Source organism: Spodoptera frugiperda, chromosome 26 (assembly GCF_023101765.2).
Source record: "Spodoptera frugiperda isolate SF20-4 chromosome 26, AGI-APGP_CSIRO_Sfru_2.0, whole genome shotgun sequence".
Taxonomy (NCBI): domain Eukaryota; kingdom Metazoa; phylum Arthropoda; class Insecta; order Lepidoptera; family Noctuidae; genus Spodoptera; species Spodoptera frugiperda.
This window is the reverse complement of record NC_064237.1, coordinates 7825873-7844330: the sequence shown is the minus strand read 5'-3', so window position 1 is coordinate 7844330 and position 18458 is coordinate 7825873. Positions and strand designations below refer to the sequence as shown.

Genomic DNA, 18458 nt, shown 5'->3' with positions numbered 1-18458 from the left:
TAGAAATTTTAATATAGTACATTTTATTAGTTTGGTAAATTGGTGGTATAACTGGAAAAAGGGCTCTTACCACCACACTCAGAGTCATTTAATCGTTACTCGGAAAAAGGGCTCTTACCACCACACTCAGAGTCATTTAATCGTCCTTAGCATTTGTTTTCGATACAAAATCGATGCTAAGGAATTGTTTAAGTAGTCATTAAATGACTCTGAGTGTGGCAGTTAAAGTCTGTAATACTTAATGGTTCTCTTAAACGTACTTTTTTAGCCATTAAGTTACGTTTTTCATGTACTCTTTTATTGACCTATTTCGTTACATCCCTCAATGAATTCAAATGTATTCGTCTTTGCAGTCAATGAATAAATAAGAGACAATTTCGTTTCATATTTATTATTAGTTACAAAGAAGGTCCAGTCTTTGATTAGGTTGTATTTATAGTCGTCTGTGGGTGGCTTATTGATTCCATTACCCATGATACTATAATGACACACAGGTGAATGTACAGTCGACGAGCAAAGACAAAGTATTATATAGAAAAAAAAAAAGTTTTTTGAAATTATTGAGAATTTGTGTGATTTTCTAAATCGAACTCTATTTTCTAACTTAAAAGTTCATTTTCTTTTGTGACCTTCTATTGACAACTTTAACCAGTAACGAAGCTTTTATATACATATTTCGTGACATGTATTTAACTAAAGTTAGATTTGAGACACTACTAAGTACTACATAGTCTAGTGATTTAATTGTACTTTACTATCGAAAACTGAAATGATAATTAATTTTAAATTCTAGTCTGATAAGTTTAAGGCGTTATTATGACACAGTTTAATTGTGCTACAAGGTCGAAGTTAGGGAATTTATTTTAAGTCTATAAATCTATGATGATTCTAAAGTCATTCGGTGTGAAGTTTTTTAAATAAATATTGTGGTGTTTTCTATCTCATTTACCAAGTGTGCAAAGATATCAAGCGTACCGAAATATCAGCTGTTACTAAGTTGCGTTCGCCGCTCTGATTGGTCGTCTCCATTGAGTCAACCAACCAGAATGCTGAATGCAGTCTTGTTTCGATCTCGTTCAATGTAAAACAAACGCACGTACTAAGCAAGTAAGGATGCTTGATATTGTTCCTGACAGTATTTTTTTCATTCGACTGTACATTGTCAGTTGATATCGATACATTGAAGGCCCTATTTGTATAAGATATTATTGGTGTAATAATAACGGGTTTGTTTTTTTATCTGATGTTTATTGTAACATAAAAACCAACATACACATATAGAATACATAGGTATGTAATCAATGTTTATCTTTGGATCTGGTGGGTACATGTATACATCAAACGTTGTCTAATCTACACGTTTCTTTCGAAAGGTCAACTGTCATGCGATGAATTAATATAAGCCTTATTCCGAATATATTTAGGTCTTTACGAATAAAACTCAAACTCAAATCATTTATTGCATTCATGTGTACATTTGTCTCAACATGAAACCCGGTTAGGGTACGGCAAATAGGTATAATATATAGGTAAATAGATATAATTATCGCGCTAAACATTATATCTAAACAAAATCAATTGATTTTGTCATCGCTTTTTAATCCTCGGATTTTTATTGCTTGTGCATCTGCCTGTCTCTTATTTATGATTACTTAGTTTTTACGGTATAACAAATACTTATCCATATTAATTCATAATACAATTAGCTAAACTTAATCCTTTGTTAAAAAAAATAGAAATTAAACTTTTCCTTAGTAACGATTTTATTCCGAAGGACTTGGTTAAGTAATAATTAAATGACTCTGAGTACGGCAGTTAATCTTATCCGAGACTTAACAATATTCTCTGAAAACACGGTTTATCCGAAATATAATGGAAATAGCTAGTTATACGTTAGTTGCAGTGATTATTGCGAGCGTTTCCCTCTTCCATTGTTAATTGCAAACAAAACTGGCGATCCCTTCCTGCCGGATATTCTCGGGAGCTTACACTATGCGATGGTAGGCACACCGTATGTTTGGCGCATTTAGGGCTGCCGATAAATAAAGGAATCATTGTTATTGAGTATATCTCCCAAATTAACATATTCGTGTGATCACTCTGGTGCTCTTCAGATATCATAAAGAATCATACTGGAAAATATAGTAAGCCTGGGCGTATAATTTCTAATTATAAGTTTACAACTTGAAAGTAGTAGAGCGTTTCTCCAATAGTTCACGTGAGCAAGTCATGAGAAGTAATATTTTGTATTAGGTAATATTCCATAGATTATGATGATGATATATGATATAAGACTAAAGCTATTAGTTTTATTTAGAAAATTATTATTATTATATGTTAAACACTACGACAGTTGGTGTTTAAAATTCTTCACAGTTTTATCACTTCTGCTTACCTGCGAACATTATAAAAGTTATACCGATGTCCTTCTTATTATTCGTATAATTTCATTTTACATACAAGTTTAACTTAGAAGGAGCTTAACATACCAATTTCAACTTTGTCCAATTTTGATTGAAAGTGCACGCACCGCTTTGAATAAACGACCAAATTCCAAACTAAGTTATCCAAGTTACAACAAAGTTATAGCAATTGAAATGAATAATGTATACAACGACTTGGCTGTGGTATAGTATATATAAGAGGTGGCTGCCGAGCGTGTCCTTAGGTCGGATTAGATATTTTCGAATTTTCAATTTTAAAATGAAGTATTAATCTAGTATTAGGAAAAAGACAAGGGTTCTCGATAAATCCTCGTATCCGGAGCTGCGGAATACCTAGCGGGTTTACCTACGGCTCGAAAAACAGGAGTAGGAACGGGGTGGTTTTTAGTCAGTTAGAGTCTGACACTATTTCTCGCCTAGCCCGAGGCGGGAATAGTCAGGATTCCCCCCCTCCCTCCCTTAAAAAAACAAAATCCTTCTATAGTAACGTACGAATCACACTTCCTCTTATAATATAGGTATGTATTTAAAAATTCTATGTATTTATGTAGTGTGTGTGCATATTTGATTAAATCTTCTTAGAAGTCGGTTAAAAATATGGAATAAAATATCGATTACAATGCAATACGTTTATTAGTCTTAAAACATCATAACAGAGCAAAAATAGGTACCTACTCTAAATACGATACGTTTTTATTATACTACTAAAAATACTTAAAATTTCATGAAAGTATTAATTAATTTGTATACACATTACTTCTTAATTACCTACACTAAGAATATGTAACAACCCTAGTCTCGAAAGAGATATCCTTCCCTTGCGACACAGGCAGTGGCTCAGCGTATCATTGTGTGGCGCATATCGGCATTGTTTTGTAACATTTTGCAGCATATTAATCGGTCTGTCGCTTTCCAGACTAGCTTATGGAGAAACGTCGACTGATATTTAAAATTAAATGGAGTTGCATAGATTGTTATGATAACTTGGTAACTGTGTGCTATATTACTGCTAATTAAAGTTTATAATAGAGATTGAAAGTAGGCGTTTCAGAGTTTTTAAACTGACATGGTCACTAACAAACAATATAATTAGGACTTCACATGGGATATTTACCATGTTTATTATTTTCTATGAGTTTCAGATATTTCGGCACTGTTGCAAGCGCCATGAACACGGATGAACAATGGCTCTTATAGAAATTAATAAACATGGTAAATGTCCCGTTTAAAGTTCTAGTGGTAATGTTTCAGAATATCTCAGTAGACTTCAGTGACATTTTTATTTTTTAGCTAATTTAAGTTAATAACTTGTCACAACAATCAATTCTATGACTCATATAATCTTCTTGAAATTTGTAGAAGATTATCATTCTATACATTTCGAGAGAAGATATTTAATTCACGACTAATTAATTAGACATTTTCTTTTTATTAATTTCCTTTTTATCTTATTCCAGGTTTCGTTTCTACGTGTATTCAGCGTACGTGGAGCGGCGGACGATAGCGGCAGTGCGCGTCATTGCGGCCACTAAGACGCGGGGGGCCGACAGCGTAATGTGTCGCTTGTGGCTACTTAACAACCGGACACTCACACTTAAAGCCAAAGTCAAAGTAAGTTTTAGTGAACTGTAACTAATATAGTATCTATAATAAGCGGCGGCGCTGATCGCTTACCATCAGGTAACACGGCTGCTCGTTTGCCCCCTATTCCATAAAAAAATATACTCAGAAAAGATACATAGGTACGTATGTTAAAACTCCAAGAATCACTGAAGAAAACTGATTAAAGTCTTGTGACTGATTGCAGATGAATAGAACAGAAAAAAAAGTATGTTAAAAATGTTATAGGTACTCTCTTTTTGCCAACTATGTATGTTATTATGTAAGTCCCATTTAATAGGGGTAGGTTAGATACTTAGAAAAACTCAGACTTCATTTTATTTATACTCAGAAGTCAGATTTAATAAAATCTAAAACCCTAGATTACTTCATCCAAATAAGTATCTAATAGAATGAATGAAAGTATCGTTATCAGGACGAAAATGGAAATAGCAAAGAAAAAAAGCCCCTTACCTACATTGGGTAAGTTATTCCCTATTTTAATTCAATATTCCTCTCGGAGCGGGGTCAAGGTTCAATGGCTAAATGGTACGCAGTTTATACAGAATAGCTTTGAATAGTCGAGATCGTGGCTCGGAAGGTTTAGCGACAAGAATTCAAAAAGGTATGCTTTGCCTTCGACCGCGGCGGCGGCGCGTCGGATAAATGACAGTCGATTAGCCAAAAGGTTTTACGATGAAAATGAGGGTGTGTTACCAACTTACCACCGCTTTGATATTTCTACAGATTTTTTTGAACAATTTGCTTCTGTCCATGACTTCGCTCGCGTGCCACTAGGATAAAGAGTAGGTAAAAGGAACGGAATGAAGAGTCATTTGAAAGTGGACCTATAATTTATTATAATCTTTATCAGCATATAATATACATACCTACACGATACATATCCATAGGATTTTTTTAAGGGGCGAAAATCATCCAATTACTACGCTTTGGCCGAGGCGACGGGGAGTGTCAGACTCTTACTGACTAAAAACCACCCTGTTCTTACTCCTGCCCTTCGAGCCGAAGCCACGGCAAACCCGCTAGGTAGTCCGCAGTGCCGCATTTATCTACAAAGGACTATCAACGATGGTTTTTGTTATTCAGAAACAGCATTGATGCTAGCCTTATTTGATCATAGTACAAAAAGCAAGCGACGACGTGCCGTTCAAATACGTTAAACAAAAGTTAGACTGGATATCACGTTTAATTACTGAATATTCTATTTACAGGCCATCCGTGAAAATTGGAACTTAAAGTTTAGTGCGACGTACGTACTGTGTTTGCTGGCCGATTCGGGAGTGAAGCCACATGAGACAGTTGGGGCTTCGGTGGCAGTACTGGCCACTGACAAACTCAACTCACTACCTACCAACCTACTCATCGTACAAGATACAGAACCGAAACCAGGAATCGAGGTAAACTTAGAATTTTGTTATTAATTATTTATCGTAGAACTAGTTACTTCCATGCGGTTCCAACCGGCGCCTGCTCGGTTCGGTCAGGGAAATAGGTAATGAGAAGTTTTATGGTGTAAAGTCTTTCTTAAATGGATTATTTTACATAAAAAGATATTCAATATTTCTAGAGATTAGCGCCTTCAAAATAAACAAATTCTGTAGCCCACGTTCCCGTGAAATAAAAATTGTATCCTATCACCTAAGCCAGCTAACTTACCCTGTCTTTATACCAAATTTCAATATCAGTAAGTTCACCGTGATTGAAGGACAAACATCCAAACAAATTATAATATTAAGTGTGATATATATAGATAGATGACGATCAAAATGTATTATTACTTTTACATGTAGTAATGTATAAGCTTCAGATAAAGAAACGGTGCGACACTGGCTAAACCGCTTCTAGTAATAAAAAAATACGTAACAATTTTTCAGGAAAATCTACACATATGCGTGAAGCCGTTCCACTTCTCGTTCAACCGCTTCGATTGGCTGGTGGAGTGGTTCGAGATGAACCGACTACTGGGCGCTAGTCACTTCTACATGTACAACCAGTCACTTAGTTCTTCCGTAGAATGCCTACTCGAAGACTACCGCAAGAAGGGTCTCGTCACGTTGCTGTCTTGGCAACTTCCTATATTATCAAAAGTGGAAATCAGGTAAATATAATTTATACTGGTAACTAAACTAAACACCTGTTTCACCACCATTTGTAATACTTAATAGGGTAGCGTTTGGCTATCACCTCGCCTGGTGGTAAGCGATGATGTGGCCGACGATGGAGCACGCCTACCTATGAGCAACCCGTTCACTTGAAGAATTTCACGGGACTTGAAGATACCTAAGTTATATTGTGTAGGAACCACAGACTCCGGCAAGGAATTCCATTCCTTAGCGGTTCGCATAAGGAAACTCGAAGCAAACCGCCAAATAAATACTCGATTGTGACATATAGGTAGTTCATGCATACTATCTTCTTAGTTTGAATTAATCTGGTATATAGCGGTTCTCTCTCTCTCTCTGGTTGCTCCCTCATGTCTGAGAATCGTGTTCAGCATCAGGATTGCATCTGGAGCGGATGGTCTGCTTCCAGCGGTTTCTGTCCAGTGCGTCTCTTACAACCGTGTAACATTTTTAAGACGAGTCTTTCTCCTGTTTGGTCCATCTTGTTGGGGAACGTCCGGTACGCGCGTAAAAAAAAATATACTTACTGAAAATGGCGATAAAGTATAGGAATGAAACATACATTTTTCTTTTATGGTTAATTAGATAAAGCGAATGGAATGTAGGCTCGCTGCGTTATCGCTCAGAATTAAATCTAATAAAGCGTAACGTTACGCACCAGTTCAAATCAATCTATTACGGATTGTACTTAGATGGATAATGAAGTTTTTGATTAGGTAGAAAAAAAAGAGACTGCCTCGTTAGTCGAGAGGTCGCAATTGCGATTGCTGGACAAGGGGTCTCGGGTTTAATTTCCGGGTGATGGGTATAATAATTCCTGATGGGTATAACCTGAGTGTCTTCAAAGCCTCAGTGAATAGGTTGCTTATGGGCAGACGTGCTCCATCGTAGGCCGCATCATCACTTACCATCAGGCGAGATAGCGGCCAAACGTCGACCCATCAAATGTAAAAAAAGGGTCGGGCAAAGGACTACAGGGCCATTATCGCTTTTTCGAAAATTATGTAGTAGTAGTATATAGCCATATGCTGCTATAGCAATTGGCTTCGGGGATAAAAGGCGTGACATTGCGTAGAAAAAAAGTGATTTTCATTTCATTTCATAAAAATAATTTTTGAAATGCCTTTTTGCAGAACAGAAGGCCAGTTCGCGGCGTTCAACGACTGCCTATACAGGTCGATGTCGCGCACGGGCTGGTTGCTCGTGATAGACGTGGATGAAGTGGTGTTCCCGCGCAGGGAGCGCACCTTACCTGCCTTATTGACGTCTCTGAGAGCGTCGTACCAACCGCGCTCTAAAGCGCCCTCTGCATTCTTATTCCGGAATGCTTTCTTCTATCTTAAATGGGAGGTATGGTATTTGAAATGTTTTTGTTGTTTTGTTATTTTTCTTACTTATTGTTGTTTAGGTATTTATTGTATTTATATTTAGAAATATAATAATAAAATAATTTTTTTTTTCATGGATTTTGTTGGATATAATCTCCAACATTTAGGGAAATCAAGCACATCATTTTAGATAAATGTATTGGGTTGTATTAGACACTTACATATTTAATTTGGTTGTTTTGTTATTGTGATAAAAATAAAATTAACACACAATAAAATTTACAAAAAAAGTTTCTTTGGGAAAGTTGTTTGTAATCATGAGTATAATCACGTGTTTGAATATCCTTGACTAATTAACGTCACCCTATATTTTTTAAACTTAGCCCCGTACTAAGACTTTTTATGGTATAAGCCGGTAAACGAGCAGACAGATCACCTGATAGTAAGCAGTTGCCGAAGCCCATAAACACCCGAAACACCAGGCCTTTTGGGGGTTAGGAATTTAAGGGAAAATTTCGAGTATTTTATAGTCAAACGAATAAAAATGCTGTTTCCTTTCAGGATGACCCTGAGGCAAATTCGCCTCTATTAAGTTCTCGTAAGACGCGGCGGTGGAGCACGCCGCACTCGTTGAAGAACCGCAGCAAGTACGCGCTGCGGCCGCGCGACGCCGTGGAGCTCGGCAACCACTTCGTGTGGGAGCTCGCGCCCGGGGCCAGCTCCGTCGGTGTCAACACTGACAGGGCGCTGCTGCATCATTATCGGGTAACTAGCTTTTTAAAGCATTACCTACTTCCGTCTTGACTACACGGTTGGCGCGGTGGCTGGGCAACTGGCTGCCGTGCAACGGGTAGCGGGTTCGATTCCCGCACGGAGCAACTCTTTGTGTGATCCACAATGTTTGAAAATTTAATGAATGAAAAATTGTTGTTTCGGGTCTGGGTGTCATGTGCATGTGAAATTGTATGTTTGTAAACGCACCCACGACACAGGAGAAAATCCTAATGTGGGGCAACGTTTAAAAAAAAAGTGTTTGATGAGGAACTCGACGTGCTGCTACGATCAGTAGCACCTCGACAATCGCCGCATCATGTGTCGCGGAATGCTGCTCATGAATATGAGCCTCTAGCATGGCTTGAAACTAGTCGAGTTCCTCGTCAAACCGTTACGTGAGCAAGCCGATAACATAATAATTAATTTAGTATGTCTCACGAAAGTTATAATAAAATTACCTACCTAGTACTTCGTTAAATAATACATTAAAAATCCGACTTATGAACGCTTTCTTTTGAAATAACATCAAAGTCAAAAATGTTTATTTCAAATATACTAGGAAGGCACTTTTGAATATCAAAGTGAATAATAATAATATTTAAAATATCTGTTTGTCGGTCAGACCACTAGTGAAGCTATTTGCTCGTTCAAAAGTGTACATTCGTATGGAAAAGAACGAGCAAGAAACTCCATAGGTTCATATCTAATATAGAATTAAAACCATTACAAATATATTTTCCAGATAAACTGTGAATTTGGCGGCCTAACCTGCCTACAAGTTCCTTCAACAATAGACAGGACAGCGCATCGGTGGAAAGACGAGTTGATGGAGCGCGTGACTACCCAACGCAAGCGGTTAGAGGCCGCGGGCTGCGTCCAAAAAGTAGTAGAACAATAAATTAACATTATTGAAGATTTTTTTTTCTTGAATGGCAAATGGCAACCGAGTCTCTGATCAGTGTTGTCGACTATACTGCCAGTGTCGAGTGGTGAAGCCAGATTGAGAAACGTCGAACTTTAACTTTGTAGTAGTTGTTAGTAGCTGGAAAGGAAAGGACATTATACCTAATGCGCTCTAACAAGGTGCGGCTGACAGATGCCAGTATGACGTTGACGTCTCTCTTTAGGGATGGACATTAGAAAAATCTTTTTTTATCGCTATCGATACTCGCAGCATACATTTAATTCTCTTGAATTTTTTTATTAAATGTGTGTGTTATTTAGTTGTGCAGTCTAACTACGTGTATATACTTGTCAAAATAAATATTTTATGACCGAGCCCTGAGGTGTTTCAGAGTTACAGTTTTACAAAACTGTGAAGAAAACAAGGATATATTAGTTTGTATATGTTAGATTAAGTACCACCACGCATTATCAATGGCGCCGGAAATGTCTAGAAAAATGCCTACTACATATTTCTGCTCAGATAATGTCACTGTGGTTTGGGCAGAGAGAGCCGCGTCTACAGTGGATTTACCCACATAATTAAAGGTTTTTTAAGAATTATAATTGAACGACGCACGATTTTCGTTTTTTATTCTAAAAAAACATCGACTACCTATCCATCGTAGCCGTACATCCCATCACTAAAAACGACTATGGCTTTACGTTATACGCATAACACTTTACTTTATTTTTCATTTCATTAGATTTTAATTGAATACTAGAACATTCCGGTTGGTTTTAATTTAATTAACTACGCATCCGAATGATTTAACATAATACGAATGTGATACAGCTAAAATATTAAAGCATAATTTTTAAATCGCAGCAACTGTCAAGAGTGATACGAATCGTTACTGAATCTGTCAGCCGCACCTTGTTAGAGCGTATTAGGTATAATTAAGTTGTTTTGTCTCTTCCACCTAATAACAACTATAATAAGTTTCAATTTAGATCGCTATGAAAAAGATCATTAAAATGGTGAACAATCGTAGTACCGATATAAGCACGTGCGTATTTTTCTTTTCGTTGGTAGTGAATCATCGAAAAGTGATAACGGCATTTTCTGAGTAAAATGACCATTAGCCTTGAGTCAGAAAGTTCAGAGGTATTTCGTCCTTGTACCTCGGATAGCAAGTAAAACCGTTGGTCCTGCACCGGACCTCTCTCCAGTCATGTCGGTATGCCGTCCCATCGGGTACAGAGAGTGAAGGAATAGGGTGTGTTTGCACACACATTTGTGCACTATAATATCTCCTGTGTTATAGGCTAGTCTAGTGTGACTAGTCGCCATGAAGGAATTCGATCGGGTGACTTTGTAATTACTGATTAAGCAGTTCCTAGTGTGACAGCCGAGTAAGAGGTCTCGGGGAAATACTTTCCAAGTATTAGCTTATCGATAACGATTGTCATATTTGTACAAAAAGTTCAGAAACATCTTTTATTTGTATATTTTGTTAATATATGTATTTGCTGAAAATTGCCACAAAAATGTTTGTAAGAGATTTTTTTAATTATTTTTATAAGTCGTCGTCGATTTTTTTTTAAGTACATTAAAACGTTATTTTTGTATATTTGTGAATTGGCATTTAATTTTACGGTTATTCTTTTTATTTTATGATCTTGCATTTTACTGGGCTTATGATATTTTTTATTTTATAAATTCAACTATTTTTTGTGGGGTATATTATTTGAGTTTTCTCAGCAAAAGCACGGATTATTGCCTGGTGTATGGAAACAGATTCGCTTTGTATTACAAGGGCCTTATAATGTAATTGGCGAAAAGTGAGTGTTACACTGAGTACATTGTACACCCCAGTTTCCTTCTTGGGAATAAAGGGGTATTATGTATTTATAACAGGCTTTATGGTCTTATATCGTATACATAGTCGAATGACATGTGAGGAATTATGCAAATTATAAACAGAGCATTTTGCCTGCCATTCGTACATTCGATGTCCGACTGTCATGAAGTATAGGCGTAACACGCATCGCAGAACCGATATCAACAATGTGATGTGATATTTATACATTCAATCTAATGTTGTAGTCTCTAAAATATAAAATACACGTACATTTGTGTTCTTGTAATATTTATTTTATTTGTATGAACGACGGAAAACCCCTTAAATTTTGATTGTTCAGAGTTAAACAAAATAGTTTTAGTTGATGCATACTTTTATATAAAAGCCTTAGTCGGGTCCGTGCATAGTCTCGTAAAATTACTTTCGGCTGAGTTAATAGCCGCTTTTGATCCAAAATCTTTGAATTGATAACAATTTTTGGCATTCGTTCTATAGAGTGTTTGGTGCTCTTAGTACGAGTTTGTTTTACGCTTAACGAAATCGAAACGAGACCGCGTTCGGCGTTCTGATTGGCCAGTGCGAATGAAACAACTAATCAGAGCGCCGAACGCTGTCTCGCTTCAGATCGATTCAGAGATTTTGTATCAAAATCGGTTATACTTAAATTACGGCTATTTATCATACCAAGTACAATACGCGTATGTAAAGATAAGTGCTTAAATATGATTATTGTAATATTCGACGAAAAGATTGTGCCATTCTGGTTTTGTATCGATTTGCTCAATGTCCCTACAACATAATCAGTATTAATTTTAGCAGTCGCCCAGTCATTATGTAAACAAAACCATATCATTGATATGATCGTGTTCTAATCATTAAATTAATGTTCCTAATATCAACGAGCAGTATGATGACCAAGTCTTTTTTACTTTAAATCAGTATTTACACTTAGTTAGAGTTTGCTTTACGTTGAACGAAAACGAAACGAGACCGCGTTCGGCGCTCTGATTGGTTGGTTTATTTGAGCCGGCCAATCAGAGCGCCGAACTGTGTCCGACTGTGTTAATAGTTTTTTTTTTTAATTTGGTAATCATAATTATTTCGTAAACTGAACCAATCTTACCATACCAACAATCTTATAGAATTAAACACTTTAACTATACATACCTAATTTTAAGTATTTGTAAATATGAATCAGTTATAATAAAAAAAAACTCTCATCAAAAAGCTGAATGTATTTTCGACTTTATTGTATTTTATTTTAGAGTCGATTTTTTTATTTAAACTTTAGTTATATCGGGGAAAATAATCAAAATGTGTACGTAGATTGTAGTTAAGTACATAAAATTAGATGTTAAAATTGATTGAACAAAGCGATCTACGGGGGATTAAGATTTAGTGAAGTAATTCAAGTGAATGTACATAATAATGTAATCGCCATGTAAATATTGTACTTAAACATACATTATATATGCACATCTACGGTAGGTACTTATTTTGTACTATGAAATGTTGTTTAGCCAAGTCGTGTTATGTTTGATACGTGATTATACTGCTTTTGAAGTGTTTTATTGTTACCCTACTGTTGTGAATAACTTCTTTTTCATAAAGTTAAACTTATGTTGCATATAAGAGCTATATTGCCATGTTTTTTGCTCCCAAAATAAAAGAAATTGGTTATCAAAACCAATCATTATTGTTTAAACAAAAATGAACGTTATTCTAAGTCTAAATTAGAAATAAAATTGTATAAATGCGCACAGAAATCGCTATCATGTTAATTAATAATATTTAAAACTGTGAAGTGTCTGTGTAATAAGAAAGGGATATCAAATATGAACTGTGACGTCATCGTTATTAATACGAACGTGTGCGAGGGAGATAGCAGAATGCTGCCACTACGCCCCAAATCTTCATTACACTCAGTAAATTATCATTACTAATTCTAATGGTATTTTTAGTTGACTGGTTCTTTTTTTAAATAATATTTTGTGAATTACACCTGTATACAAAAATTTAACTACCATGTAGAAAGCCTACGAACAGGTCCTAATTACTTATAGGTACAATAATAGTTTTACATATTATTTGTTACTGCTTCTTTTGTTAATAATTTTGACGCCAATAATTTCAAAACTCCCTTCAATTTCCATCAATTGTAAATATGTGACGTCATGTATCACAAACATCTTGCTAACATAATGTATTAATCAGAAATTCATTGAAAACGACAATTTGAAGTTCATATTGCCTTCCCATTATTAAAAAAAACATATCAATGGAAAAGTGAACCATGAAGCAAGCCGCTTTTTTGTAATACTTTATTTTGTAAATGTTTACCGATTTAAAAGTAAATAGGTTACATTGTGCATTGTAATGAGGTTTTTCGCGCCACCAGAGGTGCTGGTGTAGCTTAAGGTCTAATGACCAATAGAATTAATTATTATGTTATCGGCTTACTCACGTAATTGTTTGACGAGGAACTCGACTAGTTTCAAGCCATGCTAGAGGCTCATATTCATGAGCAGCATTCCGCGACACACGACGCGGCGATTGTTGCGCTGCTACTGGCTATAAACGCCGCCTTTTTATGTCTCATTAGATTTTATGTCTCACTAACGCCATCTCGTAAGCGTGAAATCCTCATTATATACCTAATCTTATTTCGTATCCTTAAGGGCTTTTATCATAGTGAAATTATGGAATATTTAGTTTTATATTACCTATATATTCTAATAAAATACGGTAATGAGATAATGAATGTAATAATTGAAAGTCATATGTTTTAATGCATTTATTTACATCGGATATTATTACTCATTGCTGTCAGTACATTAACAAGTTGTTATATCAAATACTGGTACATAAATTGTATTGAACAATACAGGAAGATTTTTGGGACTATAATTTTTTTTATCATTAAAAACATCTTTGAATAAAAACTAAACGTAAAATTGGATGGAGTCAAAAATCATCCTGTATAAAGGCACTTAGGCCCCAAAATAAAACAAGAAAATACACCTTATGTCTTATACCTTAAGTACCAAACCATCATAATAATTTTGGTTATAATATTTATGATTTAGTTTATCAAATGTTTATTACAATAATATTGTTACCTCTGGTTTCTGCAACGATGCTCAATGACAAAATATTACCAACTAATAGACATAATATAATTATTTTATATATGTTCTTATAATAGTCAAAATGGATCACATAACTGTCATCAGGAATCGTCCCCAAAAGACTAACAATTAAAAAAACAACAGTTTACAAGTCACGCGTTCGGAATTTATTGATCAGTGTTGTAGAAACCGGGGGTAACATTTTCTCCATTTATAAGGAACCTAAGCGCCATCTACAAATTAGGAACTAAGTTATGTGTCAAATACGAGTATGTCAGAAAATTCTTATAAACGGAGAAAATTGATTCCTAATTGTTAAAATTATTATTGTTAACTTCATTGGAATCCTACTCCAAAATATGTTAGTACGCATAACTTACATATTTATCTCGGAGGGTTTAGGTAGAAACCAAGAACTTTAATGACAAGAAAGGCTGTGTGTAGTTAGACACAGCTATGTTGGTTAGATTTTAGATAGGTAATTTTTAAAATATAGTTCTCATAATAAACTTAAACATAATTAGTACATTTTAGCATTTTACCATAGCTATTAAGAATAAAATATCAAATTAAATTATTAGAACTATCGAGTTGTAAGATCGCCAAAATGTACTAAGCATGTTGTAACATTCAAGTACATTGTTTTTAATCCATGACTTTAATCTAAAGCTAAACAGCGTTTGATAGACAACTGGTAACAATTTAGCGGCAAAAAATGATATTTTGTGTCTATATTTTATCTGTGATGTCTATTTTAGAGGTGTGGAGCTGTATTTGTTCTAAGGAGAAAGTGATTTGTTAGTCGAATGTTGAAATGGTCTTTCTTATTAAAATAAAAGAATATTGACATTGATTTTGTGTTTATATTTTCCTGTGTACATTAACCGACTTCAAAAAAAGGAGGTTCTCAGCTTGACCTGTATTTATATAATGTGTATGTTTGTGCGCGATTATCTCGCGTTTGGCTTAACCGATTTTGATGCGGTTACTAGTATAGTGTAGTTTTCAGATTTAGGAGGTTTTAGGGATATTATCTGAATTAAAAAATGTAAGGCGGTACAGAAAATTTAAGGCTATTCGCCAGAACTAAACCAATAAAATATTTAGAAATTCCTTCCCAAAGTCTACAGCAAATTAACCAAATCTACGTACAACGTGCTATTTATTAGAGAGGACTATGTTCAGACGTGGACGGAAACGAGCTATTATATGATGATACCCTTTGTGATGTGATGGCCAATACAGAGCCATCTATGGAGTGAAGACATTAAACGAAGACGTTCGCACTATTAGTGCTGAGATGTTCAAAAAGATGGCGTTGTTCTTATGGTTTTTAGAGAAGCTTTTTTTAAGACGGGTAAAAAGAGCTAAAAAATGTCTAATATTATTATTGTGCACGTATTTTTTATTATTCAATATATAGGAGAATGTTTGATTCCAGATTCGTTTCTATAACCTAACTTACACATTTCCGAGTTTTGTTACGTTCAACTAAAAAAATAACCTGACCCGAGAATCGAATTCAAGGTTACTGATTTGGTAATCTTCCGATCGTGGTGGTAACACCACGATCTGAGGTCAAAATAATAGAATAATGGAACTCAAATGCGTCTCACTCAAAGCTGAATAGAAATTATAGGTAGGTACTTTGAAAAACCGTTTCAAAGGGATTTTGCGATGAATGAACGTTGTTTGTTGGCAATAAGGTATGATCTGTTTATAAATAGGAATTTAGGAACCAAAGATTCAATGTCAGCCGCTTTATTGTATCCTTTTCTGTTCGATGTCATGAATAGAAACGTAATTATTTTCTAAATAGACAACTTTACGGTTTACCGAGGCTTCGGCTCGAAGAACAGGAGTAAGAATGGGGTGGTTATTAGTCTCGAAGAGTCTTACACTCCCCTCTCGGTTCGCCCAAGGCGGGAGAATGCATTGTATGTGTTGGTATGTATGTTATACCTCAAAAAAAAAAAAATTAATTTTCCACGTTTCTGTTTCATTAGAAATACCAGTCTATTGCGATTATCACTATCAAACATGGAAATCTTACATTAAAATTCCGTAAGAAATACACAATACTTTATTTTGTTACACACTGTGTCTCGTGTTATACCTAATTACTTTTCCTGTCACAGGTCCACATAAAGAATTTCCTATTGGAAGTAGAAATTTGTACATATTGTACATATGTATCTCAATTTTATATATGTGTTGTCCTTTCTGTTGTAGATGTGAACATGAATAATAAATAAATAAACAGTACTAAATTTCAAAGGTAATTCCTGCTTCCTACTTCCATTTTCGCGCGACGAATATCATAACTGACAAACTAAACACTGGCTGATCATCTTTAATTTATAATTTAGCTCGGGGCCTATAATTTATACTTCAGCGGGGTTACAAATCACTAGAGATAAGGTGCTACTGTGTGCAGCGGCCCGACATATGACTAATGACCACAATTAACTCCGAGGAATCGGGTCGCGACCACCAATGTTTGTTTTTTCAGACTGTAACTTGGAAATATGATACAACGTGTTTTTGCTTCCTAACTAATACGTACATAATATATACATATAGTTGACTGCTGCGTTGTTTGAGTACGTTGATCAAACGGTGTATTTATCGACTTTTTTTTTTTTGAGGTTCGATAATTATCCAATGACTTCCGCCTTGGGCGAGGCGAGAGGGAGTGTCAGACTCTTGCTGACTAAATACCACCCCGTTCCTTCCCCTGCTTTTCGAGCCGGAGCCCCGGTAAACCCGCTAGGTAGTTCGCAGCTCCGGGTATTTATCGACCTTAGGTCTCAGATTGGGTTTTCAGGCCGAGAAAAGTATTTTCGTTTTTGGAAATCACAGTAACAACCGTACTCCTCTGAGTACTCTGAGTATGACTCTTAATTTAATGGTTACTTAACCCTGTCCTTAACAATTGTTTTTGGAACAAAATAAGGAATAGTTTAAGTAATCATTAAATGTCTCTGAGTGCAGCCGTTAGAGCGTGTGTTCTGAAGCCTCGTTCATCGCAACTGGTACAGTACTCTCAACGGATCTTGGCAGGTCTGAACTAGGTGCAGAAGGCTGCGCAATAAGTCTTTTAGAACCAAATGGTGGCATGAGGCGAGGTGCGGGGGGCGGCGATCTAGGCTAGAGATTGACCATTTCTAAATACAATTGACCCTTTACACTTATTGCGCAGCCTTCTGCACGTAATTCAGACCTGCCAAGATCCGTTGAGGGTACTGTACATTTGTCTAACCTGCGTTCTTAACGTACTAACTACAAAAATGTGTATAAAATTAAAATGTTTGCACCGCAAAACAAAAGGCGTGGTGTTGCTTTGCGCTTTAAAAGTTTACAAGAAAACAATATGTACTTATTTATATTTTTCAATCTTTCCCTTGGCCTTCCTCCAACTAGTTAGGGCTTGGTACCGAGTTCACGATATTCAGCAAAATTCGAGGAAAGACTGCTATTTGCCCAATACAACTGATTATGTTGAGTTCAGACTTCAGATTTTCAGTTATTTTCCATAAATGTTTAAATAGTAAACATTCAAAAATTAAGCTTTTATCTACTGTAATGATCTATCTACATTTTCAAGTTGCATGAAGTTCATAAGTTCTTTCATTCATTTTCATCAATTCATTCAGAAGTAATATACTTTTTTTTAAATCTGTAGTTGTAAATATAAATTCATTGCTATCCTTACCTTATTCGTGCGGGGCGCGCGAGGGAACGAACCTCCACACGCCTCAGCCGTCGCAAGAGACTCGAGGGATCGCGCAAAAATCTCCGGCCACCGACTAGAACTAGACCCGTGCGTGGGGCGTGTCTCAAAGAGCCATCAGAGCACTATAGATGGGGCTCAGTAGGGCCGATGCCTGATCTGGAGCTGAGGACTATCTAGCCAGTTTACCGGTGCTCCGGCTCGAAAAGCAGGAGTAGAAACGGGGTTGTTTTTAGTCAGTAAGAGTCTGACACTACCTCTCGTTTCGCCCAAGGTGGGAAAAGGCATTGGATGATTTTCCCCCCTTAGAAGAAATAAATCCTTGCATTTCTGCTACATACTACTACTAATTCAAACATACTACAAAGTTTATATAATAAAACCAACATTAAAATAAAGCATGATGTATTATTATGTATGTAACAATATTCAAAACAGGATGCATAATACGAAGTAAACGTCCCTCTCTGCGGACTGTCCAGAGAGACAGCTAATTTGTGGGCTTGGTCCAGTTTAATCAAGCTGAGAGACGCCCAGCTGCAGCGATGTCAATAACAATTA

The 18458-nt window shown here is 35.9% G+C and overlaps 1 protein-coding gene across 2 annotated transcripts in view; it reads left to right on the top strand.

Annotated features, from left to right (window-relative positions):
- The window catches only part of LOC118264116 (uncharacterized), a 78296-nt gene extending 68728 nt beyond the window's left edge, over positions 1–9568 (top strand). For both annotated transcript variants that reach the window (XM_035576514.2, XM_035576515.2), the window contains exons 3-8: positions 3902–4055; positions 5276–5461; positions 5939–6162; positions 7321–7537; positions 8077–8280; positions 9032–9568. In XM_035576514.2, the coding sequence (XP_035432407.2) occupies positions 3902–4055; positions 5276–5461; positions 5939–6162; positions 7321–7537; positions 8077–8280; positions 9032–9187 (1141 nt within the window). In that variant the 3' untranslated portion in view covers positions 9188–9568. The remainder of the gene's footprint in view (positions 1–3901; positions 4056–5275; positions 5462–5938; positions 6163–7320; positions 7538–8076; positions 8281–9031) is intronic.
- The last annotated feature ends 8890 nt before the right edge of the window (positions 9569–18458 follow it).